At 46.7% G+C, this 17,255-nt stretch overlaps 1 protein-coding gene across 1 annotated transcript; it reads left to right on the top strand.

Annotated features, from left to right (window-relative positions):
- The first annotated feature begins 949 nt into the window (after positions 1–949).
- Positions 950–15,723, top strand: PHKG1 (phosphorylase kinase catalytic subunit gamma 1). The gene is made up of 9 exons (XM_073315129.1): positions 950–1,774; positions 3,813–3,988; positions 6,109–6,163; positions 9,822–9,887; positions 10,396–10,559; positions 11,140–11,230; positions 12,900–13,053; positions 13,530–13,655; positions 15,117–15,723. Exons 1-9 carry the CDS (start codon positions 1,605–1,607, stop codon positions 15,366–15,368), a joined length of 1,254 nt encoding a protein of 417 aa, XP_073171230.1. The 5' UTR covers positions 950–1,604; the 3' UTR covers positions 15,369–15,723.
- Positions 15,724–17,255: the final 1,532 nt, after the last annotated feature.

Raw genomic sequence — 17,255 nt, forward strand, 5'->3', positions numbered from 1 at the left:
GCTCACTGTGTGCACCTGGGCATACTACTTAACCTCTCTGTCTCAGCTTCCTGTCCCCCATAGCTGTAAAATTAAAATAGTTACCTTCATTCGTCCCCAGGTTTGGGGTCCTGGTTCAGCCAACTATCCCTATTCAGCAAGGCACTGAGCACACTGGAGTAAATGGGACTCAAGCAGATACTTTGCTGAACTGCAGCTATACTGGGGGTCCTGGTGCTTGCCCTTTAAAGTCCTTGCTTTACTACAAGAAGGAATACTCTGCCCTTGCCATCCCAGCAAGAATCCAGTGTTATTCACTGGAAGTCTTCCTGCAGGACTGAAGGAATTTTAAAAGGGCCTGGAGTACACCCAGCAACTGGAGTCAATGATTGCTCACTCCAGCCGAGGGGTTAAGTAGACCCTGTGTGGCAACAGAGCCTGTGTTCCTCTGTCTGTGAGATAGCGAGCCAGGGAGCTACAGCAGCTCTGCATGCCCAGTATCCTCAGTAGAATTATCCCTGTGCTCACTACAGCCTCTACTATGAGGGATGCTATAGGGCCAGGACAGTCAGGAAAGGGACAAGATTTCAAAAGTGATTTGGGGTACCTCAAAGTTTGGTGGCCCCAACTTGAGAGACCTTAGAGTAGCTGACCCTCAACCTGGGCTCAACTGTAGTCTTGTTGGGTCTCTTGCTCCTGGGTCCCCTATGGAAGCCCCCACCCCTGGCCAATCTCACTGTTTCTGGAAGGAGTTCTGCTCACTCTTGGGGTCTTTTAAGAGTCCAGCTACAGTTCACTTGTCTGTAGTCCCTGCAGGGGATTCCTAGGTCTTGTCACAGGCAGGAAGCAGATTTACAGGGTCCCTTGCTCACATCAGGCTCATAGTGTCCCCCAACCAGAGTGGGAGGAAAGGCTGGCTACTGCCTCAGGCAGGGCTTCCCTTGCTACTGGAGCTTGCTGGCAACATTCCTACACCTGGGCAAGCTTCCCCCTGTCCTCTGTGGCCAGTTTCACCTTCTTAAGCTCCCCTTCTCCAGGTGGTGCATGTTCTGAGGGTGGGCCTAACTGGTGCTGCTTGAGTGCAGGACTGATAGTTTCTACCAGCAGGATGGGGGGGCCCAAACTTGTGAGACACTTTGGTTCATTGAAGTCAGTGGCATGTTTCCATAACTTCAATGGGATTTGAATCCTGCACAGAATAGAACATTCCCCATCAGTGAAATGCTCCCTTTCATTTCGTCCCTTTCTATTGCCCACCCTGCCTTTAGAAGGAAGCAGATACAAGGCCAACTCCCATGAGCACTGCAGCATGCCACCTCATCATCACTGGTGTGCACACATATGGCGAATGAATGCACCTGGTCCTGGGACAGTGATGAATACAATTTTGTTTGCATTCTGGACCAGACCCTCAGAGGCATGCAGGCTCCTAACTCCCATTTATTTCAGTGGCAGTTAGGAATCTCAGTGCCTTTGAAGGTCTGGGCCTCTGTTTCTAGTTCTAAGATCTATCAGACATCAGGACTCGGAATAAAAGAGACAATTGGAAAGCCAATAATACAGAGGTGCAGGTCCATTTTTAGTCATTAAGACTAAAGGCCTGGTTAGAGGAAACAAAGACAGCCATGGTACTATTTAGTTGCTTTTTTCTTGTTTTAGCTACTTGTTACCTTGAAGCAAGGCTTTATAGTGGGCGCAGTGAGGATCCAAACATGACCAAGGAGGAGCAGCTACCAGACTGGCATTCGGCCAAGGAATTTTATCAGAATTATGACCCGAAGGAAATTCTGGGCAGGTAAAGTCAAAAGACAAAATCAGAAAGGCCAAGGCACAGAATGAGTTACTGCCTTTTATGTTCCTTACTAGGTGTAAGAAATGTTTTTTTAAGTACATTTGGCGAAAGATGAAGGAAAGTGGAGGTCCTCTATTTAATGGGGAAGGGGAGCGAATAACTGATGACATCAAGAAGGCTGAGGTTTAATGCCTATTTTGCTTCAATGTTCACTAAAAAGGTTAATGGCGATCAGATACTCAACACAATTAATATTAACAACCACAGGGAAGGAATACAAGCCAAAGTAGGGAAACACCAGGTTAAAGAATATTTAGACAAGTTAGATCTATTCAAGTTGGCAGGTCCTGATGAAATTCATCTTAGGGTACCTAAGGAACTAGTTGAGGCAACCTTGGAACTATTAGCTGTTGTCTTTGAGAACTCCTGGAGGATGGGTGAGGTCCCAGAGTACTGGAGAAAGGTAAACGTTGTTGCCCATTTGAAAGATAGGTACCAAGAGAATCTGGGTAATTATATACTAGTCAGCCTAGCTTTGACACCTGGAAAGAATCCATTTGTAAGCATCTAAACTCTAAAAGATAATAGGGTTATAAGGACAAATCCATGCTAGCTGTTCAAGAACAAATCATGCCAAAACAACTTTCTTTGATAGGGTAACTGGTCTAGTGGATAGGAAAGGAGCAGTAACTATGATATATCTTGATTTCAGTAATGCTTTTTACACAGTCCCCCATGACATTTTCATAAACTAGGGAAGTGTGGTCTAGATGAATTTACTATAAGGTGTGCGCACAACTGATTGAAAGACCGTACTCAAAGAATAGTTATCAATAGTTTGCCATCCAACTGGGAGGGCATACGTAGTGAGATCCCGCAGGGGTCAGTCCTGGATGAGATGCTAGTCAATATTTTCATTAATGACTTGGATAATAGAGTGGAAAGTAGGCTTATAAAGTTTGCAAATGACACCAAGTTGGGAGGGGTTGCAAACACTCTGGAAGACAGGATTCAAAAGGACCTCAACAAATTGGAGACGTAGTCTGCATTCAACATGATGAAATTCAATAATGACAAGTATAAAATACTTCACTTAGGAAGGAAAAAAAAATCAAATTCACAACCACAAAAATGGGGAATCACTGGCTAGGTGGTAATACTGCTGACAAGGATCTGGGGGTTACAGTGGATCACATCTAGAATACGAGTCAACAATACGATGCAGTTGTGAAAAAGGGTTATATTCCAGGGGGGTATTAGCAGAAGTCTTGTATGTAATGCCCAGGAAGTCATTGTCCTACTCAGTACTGGTGAGGCCTCACTTGGAGTACTATGTCCAATTCTGGGCGCCACACTTTAGGAAAGATGTGGACAAATTGGAGAGAGTCCAGAGGAGAGCAACAAAAATGGTAAAAGGTTTAGAAAAACCTGATCTATGAGGAAAGGTTAAAAAAAATCCCAGACATGTTTAGTCTCGAGAAAAGAGGGCCACTAATAGTCTTCAGATAAGTTAAGGAGTATCAAACGGAGGATGGTGATCAATTGTGCTCCATATCCACTGAAGGCAGGAGAAGTAGTAATGGGCTTAATCTGCAGCAAGGGAGATTTAGGGTAGATAGTAGGAAAAACTTTCTAACTCCAAGGGTAGTTAAACTCTGGACTAGGCTTCCAAGGGAGATCGTTGAATCAGCATCAGTGGAGGTTTTTAAGAGCAGGTTGGACAAACACCTGTCAGAGACAGTCTAGGTTTACTTGGTCCTGCCTCAGCACCAGGAGCTGGGCTGGATGACTTCTTAAGGTCCCTCCCAGCCCTGTATTTCTAGGATTCTATTTGCAGACTATAGCTGCAGATACTAGATAGGGTCCACAGCAGCAGCTTGGGGAGTCAAACTAACATGTGGGAGCCTCACTGTATTTTCCATTGACCCAAACTCCCTTACCCCATCCTGTTAGCCCTATGCTAGTGCATGAGCACCAGGAAGTGAAACTGGCTAGAAATTTTCCTCCTATTCCAATCTTTTCTTTGTCTTGGTCCTGGCAGAGGGGTAAGCAGCGTGGTTCGTCGGTGCATTCACAAACCCACCAGCCAAGAGTACGCAGTTAAGATTATAGACATCACAGCTGGCAATTTGTCCCCAGAGGAGGTCCAGGAGCTGAGGAAAGCCACTATCAAGGAGATAGACATCCTTCGGCAGGTCTCAGGACATCCCAATATCAGTAAGTCAAAGTATTAGTATGACTGGGCACCTGGGTAACAAAAACGGACCACAAAAAGAAAAGGAGTACTTGTGGCACCTTAGAGACTAACAAATTTATTTGAGCATAAGCTTTCGTGAGCTACAGCTCACTTCATTGGATGCATTCAGTGGAAAATACAGTGGGGAGATTGTTTCATATTCTCTGTGTGTATATAAATCTCCCCACTGTATTTTCCACTGAATGCATCCGATGAAGTGAGCTGTAGCTCACGAAAGCTTATGCTCAAATAAATTTGTTAGTCTCTAAGGTGCCACAAATCATCCTTTTCTTTTTGCGGATACAGACTAACATGGCTGCTACTCTAAAAATTGATCAGTGGCTTTTTCCACCCCATTTTCTGTTCTAGATATTCACAAGAGTTTTCAGATTTTGATTAATCCCTTTGGCTCCTTGAGCCGAAATCCCGTCAGGGAAAGGATGCATCTTCTGTGGATGCCCACCTGATGGTGCCCGACAGTGATATCTTGCTGGGAATTGGCTCAAATCCTAGATGAGCAGGGCCCTCGTGAGCCCTTCTGCCACTCACTGCTTCCCCCAGACCCATAATGATCCCAGTCAGCATTGTTGCTGGACAGAGCACAGCACCTGCTGGAAGCAAGATCCCAACACTCCATGGAACCTCCAGCCGGGGAAGACAGATTAGGTGAGGCGTTAGGCCAAAGCTCACGGACGTCAGGGCTCTTAGTGGGGAAATCACTTTGTTGACAGACGCAGTCTGTGACCCATGAAGATCTCTGCTTCAGGCAAAGAGTATGGCTTGGTCTACACTACGCTACAAGCTTATGTTGGTGTAACTATGTCGCTCAGGGGTGTGGAAAATCCACACTGCCGAGTGACAGTTAGATTGAGCTAGCCGCCAGTGTAGACAGCACTATGTCGACGGGAGGGCTGCGCCTGTCGACGTAGCCATCACCTCTTCAGGAGGCGGAGTACCTATGCTGATGGGAGACCCTCTCCCCGTTGCTGTAGGTAGCGTCTTCACTAAGCGCTACAGCACACAGCTGCAGGGGCGCAGCGCTCTACAAGCCTGGTGGGTGGCTAAAACCTGCAAATTGACACAGGGCAAGCACCTCACTTCAGAGCCTGCTGTGTTCACATTTGATTCCTCAGGACCTTGGCTTTGGTTTGCAGGCTCCGGTACCATATGAGGAGCCTGAAATTCCACCCTGACACCTCTGGTGTTGTGTGTTTCACTTGTTAATGACTCAGCTCTTCTGAAAAGTACAGGCTGTGACCTCCAGGACATGGTTTCCAGTTCTGCCTGATGAATGTATTCTAGGAAATGGAAGGGTTGCGTTGCAGATTCCTGGGATTGGTTAGTTTCTCTTCAGATGATTCCAGGAAGTCCCTTTCAGTGCAGTGCCATTAGAGAATCTGACCAGAGAAAAGCTACAGGAAGGAACAAGGGGTTTAGCTAGAATCCATTTCCCTGAGGGCAGGGATGTAGTCCCACTGCCAGAAGTTTTAGATAGTAAAGCTGGCACTGGTGTCAACAAGACAACACTCCTGGTCTCATTTTTCACTCTTCTTGGGGAAGGGGGAGGAAGAGCCATTGAGGAATTCTGTGGTCTGTAGGGAGGCAGAAGGTAATTTCCCCAGGAGGTATTTGGTTACTGTGATGATGTACCCTTTGGTGCAAGGGGGTGAGCACAGCTAGCCAGGACTAGGCTTGCATCTCATCTGAAAGGGGAGGCCACTAGTAGCCCAGTGGTCCCTAACCATGCTGGGACATTGCTGTCTCTGATTCACCCACGCTGCTTTCTGCAGCACTGGGTTTTCCTTGGTGGTCTCCCAGCCAAAGACAAACCAAGCTCAGCTCAGGATCCAATCCAGCAATGTGCCGGGTGACTTCTGCAATGTGTCATGCACTCTCAGCTCCCACTGAGCTCAGTGAAAGCCTAGGGCACCCAGCCACCTTCATGGATTGGGGAGCTCGGAGAGGAGCTCACATTTTCCATCCTTAGGGAGTCAGTGGATTAGAGTCTCTTTGGGGCAGGGAACGTGTCTGATTGCACATACATAGAGCCCAGTGTAAGTTACAGCACCGTAGTGATAGTTGATATCCTGTTTTATTGCAGTTCAGCTGAAGGATAGTTATGAATCCCACACCTTTTTCTTCTTGGTGTTTGACCTGTAAGTACCATCTTTTTTTTTGTCCTCCTGTCTGTCTGATTGATCAGTGGGGGCATGTTCTGTTCAGTTACACCCATTCAATCCTTAAGGACATCAATGGGGTTTACCGTAATGTATCCAACAGCAATATCTGGCCCTGCGGATTTATAGATTATTCTTATTAGTGGTTGCCGTACCAAACTGAAGTTGAGACTATAAAGGAGTGTGCCCCCTCCTTGCAACAGATCATCCTAAGCCTGATAACATGCAGGGCTGGCTTTAAACACATGCAAGACAAGTAACAGGCTGGCACTCTAAGCTATTCCTGGCCTGACCCCTCTCCTGGCAGTGAGTCCAGGGGAGATTTCCTTGGTGGTCTCCCAGCCAATCTAACCGAGCTCTGCTCTGTTTAGGACCCAATACAGCCAGGTGTTGGATGGGTCCTGCAGAACACTGAGCACCTCCTGCTCCTAGTGACCTCTGAGGGAGCAGAAGGCAGCCAGCCACCTCAGCACCCAATTCGCTGTCAGGCAGAGTTGGGCGTTTGGCTGGCAGTTACTTCTCCCCCCATTACCTCTAAACCCCAGCACCATGGAAGGCTCTGGCTGGGCAATGGAGATGATCTTCCATAACATAAGCTAGGTGATGTGTGCTTTTCTGTATGAACCAAGCAACCAGTGCAGAAAAGCTCCCAAGCATCTGATCTGGTCTGACTCAAACACCCTCAAGCTCTGGCTGACCAAGCTGGGATTCTGGTTTGGATCCAGCTTGATAAAAAGAGTTACGCAATCGACATAGATCCCCGCAGGTTTCTCAGGAGCTCAACCCCATGCACATACAGCTGGCTTCAGCTGGCAGAGGAAAAGTAGTTCTATTGAGTAGCTGTGCCAAGCAGTGTGAGGTTAGGAATGCGGCACAAGGTGAGAGAGGAGTTGAAGGCGGGGTTTTTTGTTTGTTTTTTTAAATGTAGCTGTTCCTACCATCTCGGCCTCAGGCAAATCAATCACCAGAGCGGCTACTGGGACCAATTGAGAAGAGGTGAAATGCTTAAAGTCAATGACTGAGAGAAACAACAATAACTTTGCTCTTCCCTAGTATCTTCTATCTGAGGCTCTCAAAGAGCTTTACAAGCCGAATGCACTAATCTCACTGCCCCTGTGAGACTGGGAAATATTGTCACCCGCACTTTACAGCTGGGGAAATAGAGAGGGTAAGAGACTTGCCCAGAGTCCTGTCCCAAGCCTGTAGCCGAGGTGGAAACAAGTGCAATGCGTCCTGTTTCCCCTGATGTACCCTTGGAGCCCTGCTGCCTGACAATAGTAGGATCACAGCGGATAGCTCCATTCTGGTGGAATTACGAAAAACACTTCCCTTGAGTTTGCCTCCCAGCCACGTTAAAGGTCACAACAGTCTGGTTGAGAGGAGGGAACATCCCTTTTATAGAGGCACCCTCTAGTACTCCTTCAGCATGGCAGGTGATAAACAGGAAATCCGTGGATCTAACTGAAGGGAGAAAGGTAGCCAGGAAGGCCATGACGAGACCTCACGTGGCCCTCAGAGTGAAGGTGGCTTTGCTGGTTATGATGCTGGTTCAGCTGGTGTCCCCATTCCCACTTTACTGTTCTTCATCCCCTTCTATCAGGAACTTTCCTGTGTACACCCACCGAGCCGGCTGGCTAAATGAGAAGTGAGCGTCAGTCTCCCGTCAGCAGACACCAAGCAGGTGGCCTCTGTTCCAGTAACCGTTGCAAAAGGGCGTTTGTGAATGGAATTTCACACGGGCCCAAAAAACCACCAGGCACCCAGCAGCACTTTGCAATGTATCCGACTCTGCCAGGACTCAGCGCTGTATGCCCAAGAACATTCTCTTCGCTGCTAAGGCCGCAGCCTCCCCTGTCAATACAGGGCTGGCTGCAGCTGTCAGCACAGGCAGCCCTCCCCTTTGTGGGAGCGAGCGGGGTTGCTCAGGTTTCCCTGTAACCTTTGGCAAGGTCTGTCATAGATCCTGGAGTCTATTTATACATTTGGCCCCATCTGCATCCCCAGAACTATCTGTGTCTTGTGTAATGCTTCAGCTTCGATCAGTCAGGGCTTGTGGTTTCAGCCAGCTCTTTAGAAGGTAACCAAGTGGAGTGGGAAAGGTATGAGCTCTGTGGCTTAGACTTGATTTAACTCAGGGTGTGATGTTGCACCAATTCGGTTAAACCACTGCAACTTTGTGCGGGAACAAGCCCGGAGAGATGCTTTTCTGTCACTGCTCTGAGGTGGCTGCATTAACCCATCTTCTTACGCCTCGTAGCCACCCTTAGCAGAAGAGTCCCTGGATCTGAATGCATCCAGTGGGGCAGTCTAAGCAAAAACATCCGTCTCCTGTGGGAAAGCTCCAAAAGCTAACCGATTGCAAGAAGTCACTGCATGTATCAGGCATCCTTTCTGGGCCACCTCTCATCAGCCCAGGGCTCAATTACTGATTGAGTAATTACAACCCCCCACCCCCCATCAGCTTCCTACTGGGGAAACTAATTACTCTTAGAGTGATCAGAGGGCAGGCTCACCTGTTTGCACCCTGCACTCTGTCACAGAGGGGCTGAGAATTTAGGTGAAAAATCCCACAGAAAAACCAATAAATAAATAGTTTTGAGTGGTCAGAAAAACTACTATTTGTTGTGTAAAAGACTAGGGGAGTATTCCTTTAAATAGTTTGCAAGCCCTCTAGTGGTGCTCATGGTGTTCTAGGTTTTAGAAGCTGCCAGAACCTAACCAGAGCAACCAGAATACGTATGTAATGACACCTTGAATGTTGTGTATTTTCAGTAAATATGGTTATTTGGACCCTACTGTGGTTCCTTCATATTATGTTTGTGGTGTAAAGGGCAAGAGAAAGAACATTATTTAGAACTGTCAGCTTCTTATCCACCACATCTATGGCCTGGGGGTGTTTGGAGTCATCTCTGTGCTCTTTAGTGACCAAGATAAAGGGCTTCCTCCTGTTAAACCAAAAACAATTCCAGGAGAGGGATCTGGGTTCTTTCCTAGTTCTGCATCAGTGGAATTGTTAACTAAGTTCATTTGCAAAATCTTTATTACTGGTCATGATGTAAGAACCAGAGAGAACCCAGCTTGACTCTCAGATCGAGCTTACGGGGCTGATTGATTCGGGGAGGGGGGGAGAAATCTACTCCCTTTTACTTGTGAATTGAGTACAATTCAGTGTTACCAACTCTCATGATTTTATCATGACTCTTATAAACTTTGTTGTTTTTCTTAAAGCTTCAATTCCCGGAGTCAAGTGATTATGTGAGACTCCCAGCTTTTTTTTTTTTTTTTAAATATGGTTCCTCATAGTTAGAGGAAAGCTTGAAAATGTGACCTCACAGAGTACAAAGTTCAGAAGGCAAAATGAAAAGAACCCCATATTTATTGTTTTACAAATCTCATGATTTTAAAGCCAAATCTCTTGATTGTTTGAGCCCTGACTCTTGACTTTTGCAGGCTTGTAGTTGGAGATACTGAGATTTGCTTGATGTCACAGAGAGAAACTGGGAACCCCATAGACCTTTTCCAGGGTTGTCACTGCATTTTACATGCAATGGTTGATTCCAAAGATTTTATTTCCATTTTACATTGTGGCTGTGACTCAAGTCCAGCATCTTTAAATGCCTTGTCTTCCTAAACACAGAATGAAGAGAGGAGAGCTTTTCGACTACCTCACAGAGAAAGTCACCTTAAGTGAGAAGGAAACCAGGTATGGTGAGACAGACTTGAACAGCACAGTGGTTCAGCCAGCACTTCTGCCTGGACAAACAGTGGCACTTTGGACCCGCTAGTCCCAAGCTCCCCCAAAAGGTCTCCAGGTCTGAAATGGGGTTCCTCACAGCCCAGGTTTCACACCTTTCAGTTCCTGAAGTTGCCCAAAACTGCTGCTCTCAGCTGGCAACTTGTCAGGAGTGCAAGGGGTTGCACTTACAGGCACCTTTTGGTCCACACCCAGCTTCAATGGAACGTAAGGACAACCAGTGTCTGTTCCTAGGGCCAGCTGGCAAAGCTCACTCTCGGGCTACTGAATTGGACACTAGGGTTCAGCGCTACAGTGCTCATCTCATTGCCTAAAAGCAGGATGGGCTCAGTGTCTCTCCATCATTTTCAGGCTGTCTGTGGGGAGAGAAGGAGAAGAGGGTATGGGTTCTCTTTTTGGATGGGTTGCTTGGCAGAAGGAGGACTTATCTCCCCCATCCCATTATCTTCCCCTCTAGGAAGATCATGCGTGCACTGCTGCAAGTGATCCAATACCTCCATTCTATGAACATCGTCCACAGGGACCTGAAGCCGGAGAACATTCTCCTGGATGACAACATGAACATCAAGCTGATGGACTTTGGCTTCTCCTGCCAGTTGAATAGGGATGAGATGCTCAAAGGTGGGAAGATTATTTGATCACAGCAGTCAGAGGAGGAGAAGACTTTCTAGATTGTCTATGCTATCCCCTTGGCAGGGCAGGCTTGCTCCTTCAGCCTATACACCGGTACTTTGTCAAGCCTTGCTTTAAACATCTTAACCGATGGGACTTCCACCACTTCCCTTGGGAGGCCATTACACTGGCTTCTCCTCTGGAAGTTCATCCTAAATTTTTTCTCTTGATTTCTACTAGTTGCTCCTAGTTACACACACCTGTGCCATCCTATACTAGCTTTTCCAGTCACAATCTTACTTGCAGATACTAGTTATTTTATAACTCATTGGGATGAGATTATTCAAAGGCACAAATGGCTGTTTGGCTTGGTCACTCTTCTCCTTGCCCACATTACAGGTTATAACTCGATATTGGACTACCCTCATTAGATACCAGTGAAGCATAGTTAAGGACTATATAACACACACTGGAAACATTCTGTCCAGCAGCATCCGCTCAATGAATAGCTATTTACTGGTTACAGGGTGGTACAAACCTCTGCAAATTCACTGATGTTAAAGTGAAAAGTTCCATCCCTTTCTTGCAGAAATCTGTGGCACTCCTGGCTATCTAGCGCCTGAAATATTAGAGTGCTCCATGGATAAGGACCATCCAGGGTATGGAAAGGAAGTTGACATGTAAGTAGAACATTCATAAGTAGTGACAAACTTTCCTAGTAACTGGAGTGAACATCTCCTCCCTTCGCGCTGGGGTTTACTTCTGAAATGCACATGCTTTTGGATGCTGGGAAAAGCAAGAGGATCTCATACAAACTAGTCTCCAAGGATAAGAGACCGGAATACCAGCCACAACTGGCTGGGGTCAGTGAAGAGCTTGTCATTTGCTCAGCGCACTGTATATGGGCTAGTGGTCCACACATACAACTGAGAGCCAGGAAGATCAGACTTCTAATCCCAGCTCTAACAAATTCTCTGCCACAGTTTCCTCGTCTTTGCCTATTATGTGAACACACAGTGCTAGAGAAGTAGTATTATTTACCATCAACTGTCTAAAACATGGGAATAACAACCTTGCTTACTTGCCTCACAGGTGTTGTGAGGCTTTGTTAACGGGGGTTTTGAAGGGGAATAACACATAGGGCCAGATCCATAAAGGTACTGGGGCACCTAACTGCCACTTAATTCAATCTGGGCCTTAGTGCTATGTAGGTGAAAAGCAGTAAGTGCCATTAATAATAGTGAGCTGTGCACGATTGGGTGCCCAAAATGGCTCTTTGCTTTTTCACACTAACAAGCCCTGAAAGTGGGTTTTATACACCCCCTGAGAGAGCAGTCAGACAGGAAAACAATGCTCTTCTAGGGCCTGATCCTTGTCCCAGTGAAGCAAATGGGAGCTTTGCCATTGACTTTAATGGGCGCAAGGCCAGGCCTGTGCAGATTAGTAACTGTAAACAGACACGTAATGGCTAGACAGCTGAGCTGCTTTGTCAGCTCTCTTCTTGCGTTAGTCACCTGAATTAAACCGGGCACCTGACAAGCCTCATGGGTGTAAAGGCTATTTGCTGTGCAAGGTTCTCCCATTCCTGGCTAGCCGGCCGTGACAGAGTGACTCCAGCACACTCACCCCTGACAGCACAGGCTTGTCAGGTGCAGACTCCCGAATTACACTGCAGTACAGTCCAGACAGCTGACTCCTATCCTGCCAGGATGGGGCTGGGGGGGCATACAGGACCCAGTGGCTTCACCAGTGATAGGCCTGAAAGGCAAAATAGCCCTCTCTCTCATGGCCCACCAAAGCTTCCCCACAGTCTAAAGCAGTGAAATCAAAACAGGTCCAGAATAAAAGTCTAACTCACAGCTTCCCTGAGCTAGCGCAATGTCTCTGGCGAGTGAGGAGGGCCACTCCACTCTTCCACCTCAGCATCTACTCCGACTTCCTGGTCTTTCCCACACAGGAGAAGTCATAGGTTATTTCTCCTTCTGCACACAGCCCCTCACACACCCATGCTTGCTCCTTAGCTAATGAGCCCCACCTGAGGAAACTCTGCTCTCCTCGTTACCAGCGGAGGCAGTTTTTCCACAGTTGTGGCCTGTTCTGCCAACCCTCCCCTTTCCCAGCTTGACGGAGTGTGAGGTTCAAACACCCCAGGATAGGCCCGAACCCTGCTCTGGCCTCCAGTTTTATAACTGGGCCCTATTTGTCTAATAAACCGAGCACCCCAGAGACATTTGACACCCAGCTCTGGATCAGGATTTTGCAGTTTATGCCTGTCTTGGCTTCCTTGTTGTGAGCGATACTAATGAATGTGCCCAGAGGACTGATACTGGTCGGCTCTGTCTTTGGCAGGTGGAGTAGTGGTGTGATCATGTACACCCTGCTGGCTGGCTCCCCGCCCTTCTGGCACCGGAAGCAGATGCTCATGCTGCGGATGATCATGAGCGGGAATTACCAGTTCAGCTCTCCGGAATGGGATGATCAGTCAGACACAGTCAAAGATCTGGTGAGCGCTTACTTGCCATGGAAGGAATGGGAGAAAAAAGGGAATGTCTCTCTGGCTTTACTAGTGGGGTAGGGTGGCCTGGTGGATGCAGCAGTAGCATGGGTATCCTAAGACCTGGATTCTACTCCTGATTCTGTCCTGTGTGATCTTGGGCAAGTTACTTAGTCTCTGTGCCTCACACCCTTTATCAGTCTTGTGTGTATGGACTGTAAGCTCTTTGGGGTAGGGACTGTGTTTACACAGTGCTTAAAGAAATTACACCCCAACCTTGGGTAGGGCCTCTAGGCTATACTGTCATACAAATAATAAATAACACTCCAAGTATTTCTAGACACTGCTCTTCTTATGCAATCTCGAGGCCTGAGGAACCAAAGACAGACAAGAATCCAGTAGCGGGGACACTTGACGGAATGCGCCTGGGATGGGGTAACAATAAGGAGAGAGGGGTACGTCCGTCTGACTGTGCCTTCCTGCAGATTTCCCGGCTCCTGGTGGTGAATCCTAAGACGCGCTACACAGTCAATGATGCGCTGGCCCACCCGTTCTTCCAGCAATATGTTGTGGAGGAAGTGCGGTACTTCAGCCCTTTAAGGAAATTTAAGGTAACAGAGTTTTTTAGACCCTTCCATCAGGACTGACTGACAGTGACCTTTCAAACACATTAGAAGCGAGATCGCATTCAGCCGGTTTATTATTTATTCATCATGGTCGACTGCCACGGCTCCAACACTGATTCGACTGTTAATGAGGGTGAAGGATCAGGCTGTTAAAGATGGGCCCAAACTGTAACTATGGAGCCAAACTTTGGGACTGAATTTTGTAGCTTGGGTTCATCTCTAATGCACAGGAAAGTAATAGATCCGTTTTGTTTAAGTCCTATCCAGTATATTAGTGCTTTAGAGAGACAATACAGTGCAGGTACTTAATACATTATAGATAACCAGATGGAGGCCAGGCTAAAAGCAGTGCCCACATCATTTATTTTTTGATATATCCTAGTGGGTTTCCACTGAAATTTTTAATGGAAGAAGCGTGTTACAGAGGGATTTGAACAAGGAAAAGGTAGACTGGGGAACAAAATGGTAGATGAAAGTTGGTGTTGATAAATGCAGAGGAATGCATCTTGGAAAACATAATCCCAACTATGACAAAATGATGGGGGTCTAAAGTAGTTGTTACCACTCAAGAAAGAGATCTTGGAGTCACTGTGGATGTTTCTCTGAAATCATCCACTAAATGTGCAGCAGCAGCCAAAAAAGCGAACAGAACGTTCGGAACCACTAGGAAAGGGATAAATAGAAGATAGGAAATATCATGCCATTATATAAATCCATGGCATGCCCACACCTGGAATATTTGTGCAGTTCTGGTCTCCCCATCTCAAAAAAGAAATAGATTAAAGACAGAAAAAATACAGAGAAGGGCAACAAACATGATTAAGGGTAAGAAACAGCTTCCATATGAGGAGAGATTAAAAACACTGGAACTGTTAGGCTTGGAAAAGAGATGACTAAGGGACAATATGAGAGAGTCTATACAATCATGAATGGCATGGGGAAAGTGAATGAGGAAGTATTATTTATCCCTTTACATAACACAAGAACCAGGGGTCACCCAATGCAATTAATTGGCAGCAGGTTTAAAACAAACAAAAAGAAGTACTTTGCACAAGGCACATTCAACATGTAGAACTCATTGCCAGGGGATGTTGTGAAGGCCAGCTTCAAAAAAGAATTAGATAAGTTCATGGAGGATAGGTTTGTCAATGGCTATTAGCCAAGATGATCAGGGATGTGACCCCATGCTCCCGATGCTGGGACTGGACGACTGGATGACAGGGGATGGATCACTTCATAATTGCCATGTTCCGTTCATTCCCTTTGAAGCATCTGGCATTGGCCACTGTCAGAAGACAGGATGATCCTGGGCTAGATGGACCATTGGTCTGACCCACTAAGGCCATTCTTATGTTAATGAATCAGTTTAAAGTGACAGTCTGTTGATTAATTTCAGTTTTCCAAAGCACTTGCCTTTTCACATGAACTGGTTACCTTTCATTTCAGGTCATCTGCCTGACAGTTCTGGCATCAGTCCGCATCTATCATCACTATCGGAATGTCAAGCCAGTTACCAGGGAGGTACTAATGAGAGACCCCTACGCTCTGAAACCCATTCGCAAATTGATCGATGCCTGTGCCTTTAGAATCTATGGACACTGGGTGAAGAAAGGAGAAGCACAGAACAGAGCAGCCCTGTTTGAGAACACTGCAAAGGTGATTTTGCTGAGCTTAGCTGCAGAGGAAGCGTTCTTTTGATTTAGTCCTGAGTAAAACTGCTTCAGCACCGTCTTCGCTTAAGTTTGTAAGCGCTAAGGCAAGCAGATGCTCTGGAAACTAACCGCAGTCTCCTTTATGTTTTCCCAATAAAATCTCAATAGATAATATTAAACCCAGGGTGTGCCAAACCTTGACATTCTTATTTGGCCTTCAAAAGCTGCCAGGTGCACAAACCTCTGCAGAGCCCCATCAAACTTCAATGAGAGTTTTGCCTGTGTAAGGCCTCCACAATTTGGCCTTGCCATACCGATATTCAACTTCCCTCCAAAATGACATTTAAGAGCCTGATTTTTTAGACGTGGCCTCTAAGTTTTGCAGCTGTAATTAACTGTGTGTGTAAATAAATTAACTAAAATAAATAAAATAAAATAAATTAAATAAATAAACTGTGTGTGTAAATTCACCTGCATCAGGCAGGTGAACATCTTAAATGCCAGCACGTGTGCCCCACATTAATTCCACCTGAATGTTGTGGTTTTTTTTGGCCTGGAATGAATTGCAGGCACAAAATTGGTCCCCAAGCTGAGCGCTTTTGAAAAAGAATAGAGTTGGGGGCCTAAGTAAAATCCTAGCTGTGGCATTCGGGTACAGCTCCAGCTCTGAACATCGCAGCTCTGTCCCCTCTCTACTGCAGAGGGAACCAATAGGGGATGCAAGAACAACAAAATACACTTAGTGCTTCTCCTATAGGAACCACACCCTTTCATTGGCAGGATGGGCCATGCTCCCCTGAGCTGTGGTAACAGAAGGAGCACCCTCACATCTGTGTGAAATCCTCTCCAGCCATGGTGGCAATATTTTCTATTATTGCCATTTGCTATAATCAGGCTCATGTTGCTCTTGCTGGTGCCTTCCTGCTTACAGCTAGGACCTCGATCCTGTAAGCTACACCTAGGCAGACCTTTGCACCTGCCCCACCGCAGTCAGGGGACCTCCACGTGGGCGTAGAGGCTCACCCCTAAGAAGCAGCTTGCCGGATTGGGGCCTCAGTGTCTGGCCCAGGCCAGCCTGAGGTTTCAAAGCCTTGCTTTCGTTTGGTAGTAGGCACGACCTGTTCTGTGAAGATGATAGATTGGCCGCTGAATGGTTAGAGGCAAGGAGGAAAGGGGACAGGGGTGTGGAAAGCAGCCCCACCCATGGGACACTCACAAAATACTAACCAGTTACGTTCAATTGCTTGAGGTTAAAAACCACATGAAAAAGCTGGTCAAGCTTTGTTTTTACGAGGTGGCTGTTGCTATTAGAGACCCACGTTTCCAAGCTTCTGGGACCAGCCTTCACTGGCAGGGCCTTAAGTACGGTGGGCTTATCCCGTATCACTTTTGAAAATCGAGTCTTTCAGGGCACGAGTACCCTGGTTTGGGTGCCCCACTGCAAAGGCGAGTGTTCACTGCCTGTTTTACCATCTGTAAAATGAGGCTAATGATACTGACCTCCTTTGTAAGGCGCTTTGAGATCCACGGATGGAAAGTGCTGTATAAAGGCTAGGTATTATCCACTGAGCTCTTGCTTCATTTAGCTTTGGGGCTAACACATTTTTCACATTAAAAAAAAAAAAAAAAAAGCCTCCCCCCTGGGCTGTAGTACAATTGGCAGTTTATAACTCAGCCTTTAATACAAGCTGAGGAAAACTTCTCTTCCTGTCCACCAAACCGTGGGGGGGGAGTGAGGGGGGAAAGTTGTGACAAAACCACCACTCTCAAATTTGTGTCAGTAGGAAAAAGTGACCCGTCCAAATCCCCCAAATGGCAAAAGGCCACCTGCATGTGAAACCAGAAATCAGAGCCTTCATCTTAAGGGACTCGATTGGCTCCTTCCTTTCTATCAGGGATAGGGCATATCCTGACCGGTGACTAGTATCTCACA

This window comes from Lepidochelys kempii, chromosome 17 (genome assembly GCF_965140285.1).
Source record: "Lepidochelys kempii isolate rLepKem1 chromosome 17, rLepKem1.hap1, whole genome shotgun sequence".
Classification (NCBI taxonomy): domain Eukaryota; kingdom Metazoa; phylum Chordata; order Testudines; family Cheloniidae; genus Lepidochelys; species Lepidochelys kempii.